The sequence below is a fragment of the Stenella coeruleoalba genome (assembly GCF_951394435.1).
Source record: "Stenella coeruleoalba genome assembly, chromosome: 15".
NCBI classification, from domain to species: domain Eukaryota; kingdom Metazoa; phylum Chordata; class Mammalia; order Artiodactyla; family Delphinidae; genus Stenella; species Stenella coeruleoalba.
Genome location: NC_137161.1, coordinates 37,274,605 through 37,290,000, shown reverse-complemented (window position 1 = coordinate 37,290,000; position 15,396 = coordinate 37,274,605). Strand labels below are relative to the sequence as shown.

The 15,396-nt window shown below is 39.8% G+C and overlaps 1 protein-coding gene across 7 annotated transcripts in view; it reads right to left on the bottom strand.

The window, feature by feature from the left end:
* Window positions 1-561: 561 nt before the first annotated feature.
* SNAP25 (synaptosome associated protein 25) overlaps window positions 562-15,396 on the bottom strand; it is a gene marked incomplete at its 3' end in the record, with an annotated part of 28,582 nt that continues 13,747 nt past the window's right edge. Inside the window, exons 4-7 of one of the 7 annotated variants that reach the window (XM_079944402.1) lie at window positions 12,421-12,538; window positions 8,316-8,441; window positions 5,643-5,787; window positions 562-630 (exon numbers count right to left, since the gene is read on the bottom strand). In XM_079944402.1, coding sequence (XP_079800528.1) covers window positions 562-630; window positions 5,643-5,787; window positions 8,316-8,441; window positions 12,421-12,538 — 458 coding nt within the window. Of the gene's footprint in view, window positions 631-5,642; window positions 5,788-8,315; window positions 8,442-12,134; window positions 12,573-15,396 lie in introns of those variants that run through there. The other 6 variants (XM_079944403.1, XM_079944404.1, XM_079944407.1 and 3 more) reach the window with 6 other exon arrangements.

Below are 15,396 nucleotides of genomic sequence, written 5' to 3'. Positions count from 1 at the left end.
ATCTAAAAATCTATTTAGTTCTCATGCATAAATGCATAAATCACATCACTTTGAGTGCAATGCCTGTTATGTAATTCCACATTGTCTAATCATGAAATCATAAAGACAGATGACAGCCGTGAAGAACCAAAGACAGCAAATTTTGAGAGTTTCAGAGCCTGACACCCAAAGAAAGGACAGTGGCAGTAGCTCTGTGGAATGTCACAGTTTTACAAGAACAATACTGTGTATTGAAAGAATCAACACATTGAGCATTCCTAAATTGTTGTCATTCAGCAAACGCCACTGAGGAGAGAAAAGGAAAAAATGAAACCCAAGACATCTTACGTAGGGAGTTAGAGCCACCAAATGACCACTATATACAGCCTTTGGAAAGAAAGAGACCCAGAAAGAACAAAAGACACGTAGTATTGTTGGGCTGATGGATGACACAAGACAACATTCACAATGGGGGCGGATTGATGTGTGCATGTGTGCAGACCTACTAGGTAATACCATGAAAAAAGCATGAAGGTGCCATCTTGCCCGACAGCATTTGGAAGAGGACAGAGGTGGGCACATTTAACCACTCCCCAGCATCTTTGTTGCACGTTGGTTGGCCTCATCAATTCTGGTTTTGTTGGAATCAGCCTGGAGAAAGGGGAAAGAAAACAGAATTCAGTTTACCCATTCACATTCCATTCATCCTTCTGGGTCTAGTTCAAATTCCTCCTGTTGGGTGAAGGCCTCTTGAGACTTCCCTGATCAGAATGAACCATGCCTCCTTTTGTGTTCCCAGAACCATTGCTTATGGCTGGACTTAGACATGATCACAGAAGCTTGATCTTAGTTCTCATGACTCTTTTCCCTACTATGGAGAGCAGAGTTATATCGTTTATCTTTCTCTTCTGGAATGACACCCAGTGATTTCTATGGCAGGCATTCACATCCGTTGGATTGAGTTGAATTCCTGCCATTTGTACAGTTATTAGCAGTGTCACTTTGGGAAAATTACTTAACATTTCAGGGCCTCAGCTTTCTCATTTATAAGCTGGGGATAATAAAGAACACTGCTAATGAGCACAGTTCCACTCATTCAACTTTGACAACATCAACTATGAGGTATATCCTGTTATTAGCTCCTTTTTCCAAGTGAGGAAACTAAGCAGAGGGGATTTAGGCAATTTGTCTAATGTCACAGAACTAATAAATGAGGAAACCAGAGTCAGAAGGCCAGCACCCTGGAGTCAGCGTCCACACTGGTAGTCACTATGTTAGTCATTTTACTACTTAAGTTTGTTATGAGGATGAAATGAGTTTATACACATAGTATGCTTAGAATAATGTTTTGCAAAAATTAAGGGCTCAACATATCTTATCTTGTAATTATTGTTATTGGGTGAAAACGTGGTTTGCTTTTAAGGATGTTTAATAATTGTTTAGCCCCATTTCTGAAGACTTACTCTTATGAGTTATAACTGGCTTGTTTTAGCAGGGGATCATTTACTATCATTTTGTGCCTTGACTGACCTCTCCACTGCTTGAGCTACCTTTTGCTCTGCATGCATCATGAAACCCAGGTCTGCTACCTGGATATACCTTTAAACTCCAGAAAATAAACTATTCCTGACATCACTGAGAAATGTATGAGTCAGCAAGTAGAAGGGAAGACAAAAATTCTTTTTAGGCTGTTGTTTTCCTCTATTATGATTGGTAATGTTGTCTGTCCCTCTCCAGCCTGGGAAGAGGGGAAGGAAGCTGAGAGGCAGTGTAGGGAAACTGGACTGTTTTTATATCAACCAGTATTTACTCAACGGTTACTGATTTTGCATCTATGACTGTGCTTGGTGCTTTCCAGTCTCCACCAAGTTGTGTCTTCTTTATTCAGTTTAATTGTGAATTCCCAGCACACTAGAGTTATCAATATTCAAATAGAAATTTGCCAAGTTAAAATAAAAAATAATTCTAGATTATTCATAACTCTAAATTATCTGGCAATGGCTCCCTACCATCTGTTTGGATAATTAAGAGTTGACTTCAAAACAGATAAGATAGAACACTAATTTTCCTTGATTGCCTTGATCTATAGATTCATATTTTTGACCTTAGGTTCCTAATTTGGGAAATGGGTATTCTCTCCAATTTTACTTGGCTCTTAAGTATTCCCTCTTCAGCTACAGAAATAATGACTCTTTGGTACAAAGGAAAATTAGAGGCTCAGACCAGTGTGAAATGCTCCTGAAGACTGGATTATTCTATTTTTCCAGACTTAACTTTGAGAACTGTTCAAATGAGAAAAATCATCCATTTAAAAATAGATAGCATTTCTGGAGGCAAACATTCTAGGATTTCTTACATTAAGAATGCACTGATGAGTCTTCACATGATGGTACAAGAGGATATTTTGAAGTAGAGCATGAGGTTACTCTTTGGATATCCTCAAAGGATCTGGGAGGAGCTGGAACAGACCTATCTTTAACAGCCATCTGTGATGTCCACCTGAATTATTTCTGAAGCATATCAAAATTCCAGCCCATACAGTACAAAAGTGCCATATCTTTGTTATATAACAGTAGTGCTTTTAGAAAAAACTCCTGAGATAATCTTATTTTAGATGTCTTCCTGGTATTTGGAGAATGTGTCTGTGTTTATTCTATTTATATGCTTTTTAGGACTTTATTTATGCAATATATCCCATTCCAACTTTCATATTTCTATGTAAAGAATCCTAAACTTGCTAATATACTCAAGATATGGTACATGATTTGCCCTTGTGAGAAACCCAGGTTGACTAAGAAAAAAGCCAGTAAGAGAGGTAGAAGGAGTATTCAGTTCACCCTTCTGAACACTCTGGAAATCTCAACTTCAGACCATGACAGGTAGATTTTAGGCCACAGCTCAGACTTCCAGAAGTGGATACTCACTATCCCACATGGCAGCCTGTTCTGACCCCAGATTTGCACTGTTCTCTTATCATCTTTCAGGTGAGGAACCAGGTCATGAAGCTGGTGAGCAGGAAAACCTTGCTGGTACTCAAGATCTTAGTTTTCAAATTCCATGTTTCCTTGTTGATGAGAGAATGTGAGCAACGCTGAAGCTTCAACTTCACTGTATTTCAATGTGTGCGTAGCATCTTCCACTGACAACTTTAAGTCCGAGTTTGAACATCACTAAGTTGTTTCCTTAGCAACAGTTCCCATAAAGATCTGATATAAACTTGCCCTTTTTAATAGTTTTCTAAGAGAATCGTAGCTTTTTAACCTTAGAAGATTGTCTATATATAAATATCCTAAATCAGAAAACAAGGTTTTCAAATAGACAAAGTAATTTCTTGACAGTCCATAAGGATGTATTGAAAATTGGGTTGTTTTGGACTCCCAAAACTTCACTGCTATCTGAAGTGATGAGAAAGGATCATGACTGATGAAGTTGGGTGAAGATTGCTGTTGGAGTCACGAGAGAATATGGGAGAAACATCACAAGATTCTCTTTTGTTCTACAGTGTGATTTAATCTTAAATATGCAGGAGACCTCTGCATACCATTTCCTGTTATCAGAAGTAAGAACTTGCACAAGAAGATAGAAGTCTACTAATAATTTTGTAGCTCATGTAACATGTATCATTTGGAGCAATGCTGAGTTGAAATGGGCTTTATCTCAATCATATCCACATTGTTATTTTGAGGGGAAAAAAAGGCTAGTTACTCAATGGCAACTAGACCCCTACCTTACTTCTTAAGCAATTCAGCATTCAAGGATGATATAAACTGTAATGACTATTTCCTATCCACTTGTCTGACTTTTGATTAAACCTTATAGCTGCACATGTCTTTGCTCTTATAGCAAACTTGGCCCAGAATGAAAGGTATTCTCCTAAAGAAGAGAACTAGAAATACAAAGTGGCAGAATTAAGATGTCACTTGCCTTTCCAGGAAAACAGCTTGCTTAAAGCCCAGCTCTATCAATAAAGATTTGACCCCTCTCTTTTAGTAGAACTTCTCCTTCTAGGACTCTAAGTGAGTTAGAGATACATTATCTCCCTACATCTGAGTCAATTGGGTCCTTTGATAGAAAATGACTACTCTTCATTTTTTAAAAATCATTTTCCTGTTGGAAGGTAGTTCAGCAATTATTTCTTAGTTCATTTTTCTGGGCCGTAAAGGTTAGGTCCATTTCTGTTGGCTCTAGTGCTTTATGAAACCCCCAATATTGTTCTGAAAATCTATTGATTTGCTTTAAAAGCTTTAAAAGCTTTAGCGTATCAAAGGCTCTTAACAATAATAAGTATGTCATGACTTGTAAAGTAGGCAGAGCTCAAGTATTTTGTCAACTAACATTGACATCTGTGTAGCTCAATATTGATAGCCAAAGTGTTATGCAATCAAATATTTTTAATATAAAGTGCACAGAACACAATAGGGCAAAGCGTTCCCTTTATGTCTACTCATTGCTTTCTCAAGTCAGTGGAGAATGCTTAGGTACTAAGAAACTGAGTATTTAGCCTTATGATTCAAGAGATCTCAAAAACCATCCTTCTTCCCCCTACCAAAGTGGAATGAGTTGTTGAAAAGAAACTCAGGGTTTCAGCCTCAAAACTTCAATATCTTCCAAGGAATAAACTCACACAATATAAGATTAGCCACGTAGAATTGATTATAGATGCACAATTACCATTAAACCCATAATGTGTCTATTTCTCCCTGTTTGCATTTGGACACCTTTAAGAGATTACAAGCAATATTTAGGAGTCTACTGATTGGGGAGGGGGTGGAATACAAAGACATAGAGACTGAATCAGATTTGCATAGTGTAGAATACCAGGTTTGGGTGCCCCAAATCTTTATATAAGAGCTTTCCAGTGTTTCTTTCTGTTTCTTCCTAATCTCAAGCCCAAACCTACCCTTTTCCATTCTACTGTCTCCACTCTTCCTTATGCCTCTTGTTGACACTAGGGGGCTCAGTCTTAGCATGACACCTGGTGTCCTTATGTGAACGCAGCTTCATCAGATTATGTTCCCTACTTTGAGATCTGGACATGTGCACTGTTGAACTGGAAATGGAATCTGGGACTTTTTGAACTGTCATTAAAGCTCTGGCACTTATAAAATCAAAGCTCATATTCATCATCTGGTTAACCTAAAATAACTATTCTTTTGCTCATTTCCTGATTCTGTTCCTACATCATCTCCACCTGACAAGCTCCTAACCATCCTTTAAGACTCAATTCAAATTCAACCGTTTTTTTGGAGATTTTCCCATCCCCTGACCCTTGAAATCTTTCCTCATCTAACATGATTTAGCATTTGATGTGTGGCTTTCTTGGCAAATTATATTTTCATCTGAAGCTCACTGCCTTCTGCAGGCTGTGAGTTTCTTGGCAGTTGGGATGATGTCTTTCTCATCTTAATATGTCCTTTGATTCCTAGCACAATGCCTGAAGCAAAGGTTCCTCTGAGGAATATCTGCTAGATTAAATTCTACCCTGTTATTTACTTATCTGTTGCTGGATTTTTGTCTTAGAAAATTAAGGGAAAATGTCTATCTACCAACGTCTGAATCCAAAGTCACGGTTTGAGGGTCTTGTTATGCCCTTCGCACTTCCTCGGTGGTTATTTCAGAGGAAGTGATAAGCAATGGAAACTTGCTGAATGCCACATGCTCACCTTCTCCATGATCCTGTCGATCTGGCGGTTCTGTGTATCGATCTCATTGCCCATATCCAGGGCCATGTGACGGAGGTTTCCAATGATGCCGCTCACCTGCTCCAGGTTTTCATCCATTTCATTTTCTCGGGCATCATTTGTTACCCTGGGCATCAAAGAACAGTTTTTAGAAGATAGGAAAAAAACTCAAATACCAAGGACCCAAAGTTTAGGGAAAATCTGTAGACCTCTAGGTATCAATCCTATCCTTTTAAAATTTCTATTCTATACAAGAACACATGTTCGCTGTTGTACATTGGAAAATGATGTTTTAAAGTGCATTATTGAACACTTACATTTCTATTTTTAAAGAAGACATATTAAATAGATTAATTTATCTTCTTCTCTTGCTTCCACCAACACATCATTTCCTCCCTTCATATGTTTATCCCAATTTTCATTTTTTTAAGGGTAAAATCAGCTGGGAGGATTAGTTGGGAGGGTTCCAGGTCAGAGAATGGAACTAGTTAGAAACTGTATTTTTCTTTCTGAAGTGTCAGTCAAAATCTCCAAGACTCAAATTTAGAATGAAACAAAAGCTACTGTACTAAGTCAGAGAATTTCTCCACTCATCTTCTTCCCCATTTGGGACCAACATCAATGGGAAGAGTAATGAGAATTACCGTCTTCCCCTTAATCCTGTTTGCTCCCAAGAATTCCAAAGGGAGTTACTTGTTCAAGATGACTTTTACTTGCTCAGATTTCAATGCTATGGGGGTTTTGGTGGCATTGTGAATGGTTGATTTCAAGGAAGAAAACTGTGATAAAAGATTATTGTTTCAGTTTGAATGGGGAGGAAGGAGTTGGCTCTCAAAGTGCCTTATCCAAAGTGCCTTCCCATGTTTTTCATAGCTCAGCTTGAAAGTTAAGAGGGCAATAACTCTTTATTGTAAACAGTAGGTACTTATTCCAGAATGTCTGGCTAACTAATATCTTTCTACAACAGATGGTGATGAGCTAAAATATGTTCAGAGGGGTTAAAATCCATCCCCCATGGTAAATCCCAATGCAGACTGCCCCCCTAAGGTTTTTAAAGCAGTCCAGGCCAGATAAAATTAAAGGGGAACTTCCTAGATTTCTTCTGTAGAAAAGAAGCTTATTTAAATGATCTTCAGCAGCTAAGGCATACTTCTGGTTCCAGGGTTCCCAGCCCTATTTGCACATTAGAATCACCTGAGGAGCTTTAAGAACTACTGATACCTGGATCTCATTTCTAGAAATTCTGATTCAATTGGTGTGGATTAAGTCCAGGCACTGATACTTTTTAAAAATTGCTCAGGTTATTCTAATGTGCAGCCAGGATTGAGGACCCCTGGTCTGGTTTCCCTTGGAGCAAATAGAAACATGAATAGAATTGTCATCTGTTATTTCTAGGCAGATATCTAGATCTTTATACACAAATGGCAGTGACATTTGAATCTGGTTTGTTGGCAGTCTCAGCTACAAAGGCCTGGGTATAGATGGCTGTACAAACAGCAACCCTAGTCATTGCTAAGTCCTAGTGTAGTAACCTGTAAAAAGTTATAGTTTTTTTTCCTTTTCTTTTTAACAACAGAGATATTTGTTCTTATTACTATTTTCTGATCTCTTGAGACTTTAGTTCCGAGTTGGCAGGTCTGTGTGACTTGAGATTTTTTAATAGATGTTTAAGTTAGCTTTTGCTTCCAGATCTCAAAAGAAACGATTAATAAGAATTCAGGTCTGCTCATTATTCTCTACTTGTACCCCCAGATCTGTTCTCTGGCCTTCTTTGCTCTCTGCCCAGAGAGGCTGACCTCTCTACAACCTTATCACCCAGGTTCTCTTACTCTGCCCTCCAGTAGGCTTTGTCCAATGGCCAGTGAGAGACTGGAGGACAAGAGACTGAGGAGTTGGGGCATTTATTTCCCTTTCTAGTTTCCTGTTGGGTTTGACAGTGGCTGCATCTCAACCCACAGCCCCTGCCCATAGCCATAACTACAGTTGGGTTCTGGTGACAGCTCTCTCCTATCCTTTCAGGATTCTTCCTGCTATTCCTAGTTCATAAGTGCTTCGCCATTCCTTATTATTGACCCTGCCCACATCTCTGTAAATAATCTTTCATAAGTTCTGTTCCAATTAAACTCACAGAATGAGACACCTGTTTACTGCCACACTGATGCTGGATGTGGTCATGTGACTTGCTTTGTCCAATGTAATGTGGACAAAGGCTTGATAAGTGCTTGCTCATCAGAGCCTGCCCCTTGGGTTGCTGCCACCACCATGCAAGAAACCTCAGCTCTCCTGCTGGAGAGGCCACATAGAAAACAATGGATGCTCCCTACTCACAGCCCCAGCCAACCACCAGACAAGCAAGGAGGGCCATCTTGGATCATCCCTCACCCGGGTGCATGTAATGAGTGAGTCCAGGAGAGGCTTTTGGAAGATCTACTCAGCCAACATAGAGGTTCAGAAGTAGAAAAATGATTTTTTTTTTCTTGGCCTCTACACGCAGCCTGTGGGATCTTAGTTCCCCGACCAGGGATTGAAAGCAAGGAGTCCTAACCACTGGACCACCAGGGAACTCCTTAGTTGTTGTTTTAGAACCACTCAGTTTGGGGTGGTTTGTCACTCAAAAGTAGATAACTTACATAGCGCCGGCTGCACAAGGCTCACCTGCGGATGAAGCCACCACTGATGGCCATCTGCTCCCGTTCGTCCACCACACGAGCAGGCTGGCTGGCCACAACTCCATCCTGATTATTGCCCCAGGCTTTTTTGTAAGCATCGCTTGATTTAAGCCTATGCAAAAAAGAGGGTGAGTGACAAGCAAAGGGGGCAGAGCATCAAGCTCACAATAACGGTTACCTCTTCAAGCTAAGAACTGAACCAAGCGAATGAGTTTTAATTCGAGGCATTAGAGAATACCGATATATCATAATCTGGACCCATAGAGTTGGCCACCACCATGCCTCAGCTACTCAGGATTTCATTTCCAATCAAGTCAATTGCAATTGTCAAGATGGCAACCTTTGCCCGCGGGTTGTTCTTGTTTTGGTTTGTTTTTGTAGTTTAGTTGGATTTAAGACAAGGATTAAGGTAGTTAGAGGACATTCAGTTCTATTTCAATGACACGGTTATATTTTGAGACACAAAACACACAGAAAAAACATACTGGCAGACAGACACAAAACAAGACTGCCAAGTAGAGTGTGTACATCACACCACAGGAACACACTGTCATCAAGAAAAACATACTGGACCAAGTTTTTACACACCATCATGCAAAGATTCCCTGCTTAATTGTTTTCCCCCAACGCATGTGTGGAAACAAGCATTCCCACTCTGCATGGAGAACATAAAGGATTGGTGGTTGGCCAAGCGTGATGGTCTGTGAGTTGCCTCTAGAATGATTTGAATTAGATAATATATCGGTACTTCCAAACAGTTACCATACATCCAGAATCGATGTACAAACCTTTGTCCACAGAGACAAAAAGTAAAAGAAGCGTAGTGAAATGAATGCAGGAAAATAGAAGAGAGAACAAGCCATCTAGCACCAAAAAGGGAAATCCCTCTACATCTTCTTCATGCACCAGCTACAGGCATGAGTAGAAAGTGAAGCATTCTCATTTAAGCCAAACTACTCCAGAAGTTGACCATTCTCAAAAAAGGCACCAGCAGGACAGTAATAGCCTTCATGAGGATTTGAAACGCAGTTCAATAGCTTCTTTTTTGGGCTGAGGGGCAGGATGGGAGTGGTTACAGACTCCTACTTCAAACTGTCCTGGGATGTGGTGGGGGAGAGTGGTCTGGAACTGGTGTGGTCTCCGTAGGCCATATTTCACTGAACTGCCTTGGAGAAAAACTTAAAATCCAGGCATACCTGTTGTGCCCAATAGAAACATGTGCAGCGTGTTTTGGTAGGTGTGTTGTAATTGAGCAATCAAAGATGTTTTTAGGTTCTTTGCATAGTAGAAACCACATGCTTTTTAGTCCAAGAACAGAACTTCCTTTGGTCCCATTTTTACATTTTCTATTATAAGACACCGGAATTTAACCTTTTTTTTTCTTTTAGTGTAGGACCATAGCCATTTATTAAAACTGGCTCTAACACTAATATTTGAAGATTAGGGACCAAGAAACCTTGGAGACAAATTGGAAAATTGTACAAATGGAATTTCAGCAACTTCCACAATCTAGTGTATAATACCACAGCCTTAGAGCAGTCAGAATTCACTGCTCTAATGAGCCAGGGGCCCACTTAGTGGGATAGGATCCAAAATCTAATTTAATGGAGTTTAGAGTCTGGTTTTGTTGTTGTTGTTTTTTTTCAAATCCCCATCTCCTCCATCCTCACATTAACAGAAGTTATATGGACCTTGTGATGCTTTCTGCTATGTAAAATGTCTGGTATACCATCTTTGGCAGAGTCAAGGGGGTGGGAAAGTTTGCGTTTCTGAACGAAGGCGAATCACTGCACCCACAATGCTGCACATAGACTCACATAACTGCCGGACATCTATCATAGTCCTTCGAAACATGCCGAGACAGGGCGAAGCCCTCAGAGAGTCCAGGGCACCACCAGCCACTGCGTTGTGACACATGGTTTTTAAAGCATTATTTACACACAATACGGAACACTTCAGTCAAGCTTTGAAGCTCAGTTAGGGTCTCTTGTGCAATAAGGAATTACTGCCGACTGGTATGTGGAATTCATAGGGGTTGTCATTTCATCTGAACATTAGAATCCATCCCAGGGAGGGAAGGGGGCCTGCCTCCACCTTTTCTCCACATACAGTTGATGGATGGGGAAAATGTACCTGTGAAATTCATCACAAAGCAGGTAGACATCTCACCTGGGGGCAAGTGGCCACTGAAAAGGATATACAGTTAAATCTTGACTAACTGGAATGCGTAGCAATGTCATTTTGGTGAATTATTGGACTTTCTTCATTAGCAGTGGGCCATGGCGGTACATTTTATTTCAAGGGTGATGGCTGAATATCTGTTAGATTCTTGAGCTACTTTCCTGCCTCAGAGTCTTAGGGCAGTGAGCATGATCAAATCATTCCTTGGTTATGGTTTCTCTTGATGTGTCTGATGGCCTTTCCTCTGCAGCTCAGCTCTTACTGTTTGGTCCTATTGGATGTAGAAGTTATATAGAATGGAGACTGAATGAAAGAATGCCAACTGCCTAGATTGACCTTAAAGAGAAACACTTTAAAATCCTTGATGGGATTTGTTCTCTCCTTGTTCATTTGTCTTTTTGTTAAAAGTGGAAAGGAGCAAAAGTATAAATATACTCAAGGGTTCCAGTTAGCTAGATTCCAGTTAATCAGACTTTACTGTAGATCATTCTTTAAAAAAAGAAAAAATAAAAGTTTAAATTTATTTGTAAATTGAGCCCCTCCCCCTCCTAAACAGGAAGTGGGATATTTTAAATCAGCCTCAAAGTTTAAAGGATGTGAATGGTCATATAATCAGCTAGAAATGACATCAATTTCTATTCTAAAAGCTAGGATCAGGAGAGCTTTTAGGAAAAAGGTTTCTGTTCAAAGGGAAGTGGGAGGGGTGAAGGGGATCGGGTAACGGGTTTAATTTTCCAAATGCATGTTGGACAATCCGCTCATGCATTTTTTTTTCACTGCTAGTCAAAGGAGACTACCTTCCAGAACCCTTATTTTCAGGTTCCTTCTGTTGCAAACCTTTATAACCACATGTCACATTTCTGCTACATTCCAAAAAAGCATTGCAGAACCTTAATAGTTGAATGTTTTGTGATGTTGTGCATGCAAAATCTACACATTTCAACATTTCGGCCAGTGTACAGGGAGGTCTTCCAAGAGGAAGAATTGGAGAGGGATGGGTCCAATTTGGCTAAGGCTTGAGCACTTCTTGTTGAAGGACTCATTGCCTCTGAGCTGGGTGCAGCTGTGGCATCTACGGGTTAACCACTGACACGATTTGGCAACTGGTGGGCAGTTGAAAGGGTGAGTTGCTGTCATACTCTCTAACTTATGAAATGCTTGTTTGGGCCAAATTAACTCTTATTTTTGCTTCTGAAAAATCAGACCTTGATACGTGTTTCTCATCTTCCCAACTTACCCACAGTCTTTTCTAAATCTGCAATTTTGGCTTTTGGGATTTAGAGAACATAAAATCCCTCTTTTATGGGATTTTATGTTCTCTAAAGCACCTCTTTCTTGAGATTAGTCTCTGTCTCGAGGTACACGTTCTGGAAAATGTTGAAACGTTCATCAATAAAAGTTGCTGACAGTGAAGCTTTCACTGTAGTATGCCTGATTTTTAATGCATCAACAGTAACTCCCACTAATATCATCTATGCTATGAGATGAATGCATTGGAGACGGTATTGATCTGTTCTGCATGCCACATACTCATCCTGCCTTTGCACCCAGCAGGAATGAGCTTGTCAAGGCTTGGAGATGGGCCTTGGGAAACCAAAGCTTCAGGCAGGCAGGCAGCACCTACTTGTTACAGGGACACACACAAAGCCCGCAGAATTTTCCTAGATCCGTCAAATTCTTTTCTGCTTCTTTCATGTCCTTATTGATTTGGTCCATCCCTTCCTCAATGCGTTCCAGTTGTTCTGATTAAACACAAGTATTTTATCCCCACAGAATGAAGCAGATGAAAAAGGACAAAGAAAAAAAAGACAAAACTTCAGACATTCACTTTGACATTAAAAAAGAAAAAAAAAAAAAAAGAAAGAAAGAAAACTGGACGCCACAGATTAGAGCTGGTACCCAGTACCTACTTGTTACAAGGACATATGAAAAGGCCACAGCATTTCCCTAAATCTTTTAAATTTTTCTCAGCCTCCTTCATGTCTTGGTTGATATGGTTCATGCCTTCTTCGACACGATCGAGTTGTTCTGGTTAGGACAAAGGGATGACAGTGTGGAATGAATTTTTGGGGGGTTTCCAACAGAACATGAGAAATGTCTATGTGAAACGGAATTTGAAAAAGAAGGAGAGCTATTACAATGCATTGTCCGAGAGGATGCATTGCTGGAGTCAGCTGTTGCTCCCCTATGCAGCCAGGGGTGGAAGGAAATGAACAAAAATGATGCTCAAATAGTTTATAGTGCAGATACGATGGGATGGGGTAGGTAGGCCTGTTAGATTCTGAGGATCCAGGAAAACAACACAGCATATTCACTTACTCAGACACCAGTGAAACCCAAGAGAAAGAAAACAACATGTTAGTTTATGTTTTAGGCATTCAGATGTAATGCTACTAGAGAAAGTGTCTGCTTCAACTTTAACAGGTCTCAGTCTTCTGGTTTTTAAGCATCCTCAACCAGCTAAGGGTAGAAAATAATCCACCTTCTTCTTTGGGAAAAATAACAACTACAGTGATAACTATCACTGGATACCATACAGTTTTTCCCCCTAGCAGTGTTTCTCTAGTCAAAGGCAGGCCATGGACAGCTCTTGGTTTTGAATACTCAATTAACACAAGTTCTAAGAAAAGCAACATCAGCACAGCAATGTTATAGGTAGTGGAACATTTAAATTCCTTTTATCCTATGACTTCCTTGTAATGAAAGCTTTGGAAGGCATTTCACTTCTCTGCCCCTGATTTCCCATTCTCCACAATGGGAAATGCTAGACCCCAACCCCAGGCAGAGCATGGGAAAAATGAATGCCTGGGTCTCTGGAGGAAGGTGATGGATTGGAACATAAAACAGTACCAAGTCATCACTGCCAGGAAAGCTGACCTTAGTATACCTAAGACATAGATCAATACCCATAAAAATGAATCATACTTCTAGGTCACCAGGGTAACATACACCAACTTGATTAATTTTTCAAAAGTTGTGTCATCAAATTGAGTAAACTATAAGTTCCATGAAGGGATTTTTAAAACAGCTTTTAAGACCATTAAGACAGCAATGGGATGTCTTGGCTGTCTATTTACAAAACCTAATTACATTTCTATTCCTCCTTTCATCTATATTTTCATGCATGCATGCCTACGCCTCTGGGAAGGAAGGCATGATTATAATAAAACTGGTAAATACATTTCCAGTCTAAGGGCATACATAATCACTTAAAAACAATTTCACATTAAATTGTCATTCCAGTCGAAATTGTCATTCCAGAAAACTAAGCTAGGTTCACTAGTGGCCCAAACTGGAGAGACTGTCCATTTGGAAAATAAGAGCCTATTATGTTCTCTTTTGTGGGGCTGAGGAATAGAATTCAGCTTATTAAGAATCTGCTATCTCTGCTCTGCTTTTCAAATGACAAGGGAAAACAAAATGTTTATCCAGCATAGGCTAGCCGGAGGAAATAAGGGTGCAGTGCTGGCAAACTTTTGCTGAATAAATATAGGTACAGTAATAGCTTAAGAAAAATCTCTAAAGGGGCTAAAAAACAAATGGATGACAATTCTTTACAATCCAGAGAATTCTGTACTTTTCTGAAGACTTCATTCCAGTTTCCTTTAAGGAATGCAATAAATTAGTCTGTAGATCAAACTAACTATCAAATGAGGGGATTGGTTGGGGGGAAAGGAGCCCAATATTCTCAAAACAAGAACTATGTTAAGTACAGACAGAATAGGGACGCCAAATTCCAATCGAGGAATTGCTAATGGCTTCGTGGAGAGCTGGGTTGAGATGAGATTGAAGCATCTGGGTTCAGAGGGAAAACTTGCTGGACTCAACTAATGACAGCTGACATATGCACAGGTTATGGCATGGGGACACACATTCAGGTGTTTGCCTTTCCTAAGGAATTTCTCTTGAGTTAATATTTTCAGCTAAGATAACTTTCTGACATTTCAAGATCCCCACCCACTGTGTCTCCAGGGATTAGAAAATAACATAAATAAAAGTGAACTGGCCCACAAGTGTTGAATTTCTGAACCAGAGAATTCAAATTAAAAGATAAAAACAAACAGGCAGGTCCAAATCCCTATTTCTGAGAGCGGGGTTCGGTCATGTTTTGCCAGTTTGTTCAGCAAAGATCATAGCAAATAGGAATTCTGGAGTTCTTTCAGAAAAGTTGATTCAGAAAACTATTTTATTGCTCCAATATTGGTTGAATGTTTCGTTATACACAATTATCAGTCAAATCCTTAATTAAAAAAATATTGTGGGACTTCCCTGGGGTTCCAGTGGTTAAGACTCCACCGCTTCCACTGCAGGGGACACAGGTTCGATCCCTGGTCAGGGAACTAAGATCCAGCATGCCTCATGGCATGGCCATAAATAAAAAAATAAACAAAAATTTAAAAAATAAAAATATTTAAAAAGAAATTTAAAAATATTGTGGAACCATTTTGTCACAGATATTCTGACAATAATATTTCTTTTTTTTGGTTCCCTCTTTGAATGTGAATGCTATAAAGGCAGGGATTTTTGCCTGTTTTGTTCAGTGCTATGGCACATAGCAGGAGCTCACAATAATGGCAATTTTAAGAGTGTTACTGAGTTACGTTTGTGGATATGTTTGGTGTATTGGGACTTCACAGCACTTAAATGATTTCTGTGAAGATTTTCCTCAGGAAATGCTTGAAAGCAATCAATATCCTCATTCCATTCTGGCGTAGACAGCAGCATCTGAGAGGCTGATGCAATGCAGTGTCTAGGGTTGACTGCTCCTTTCCTCCCTAAACTTACTTTCTGGCTGTTTTCTGTTTACTCTTGGAGACTGGGAGGGGAATAAGATTTGGGATTGGGGAGGTATTCCAGTACATCACACTATATGTTGGGGCAAGAGA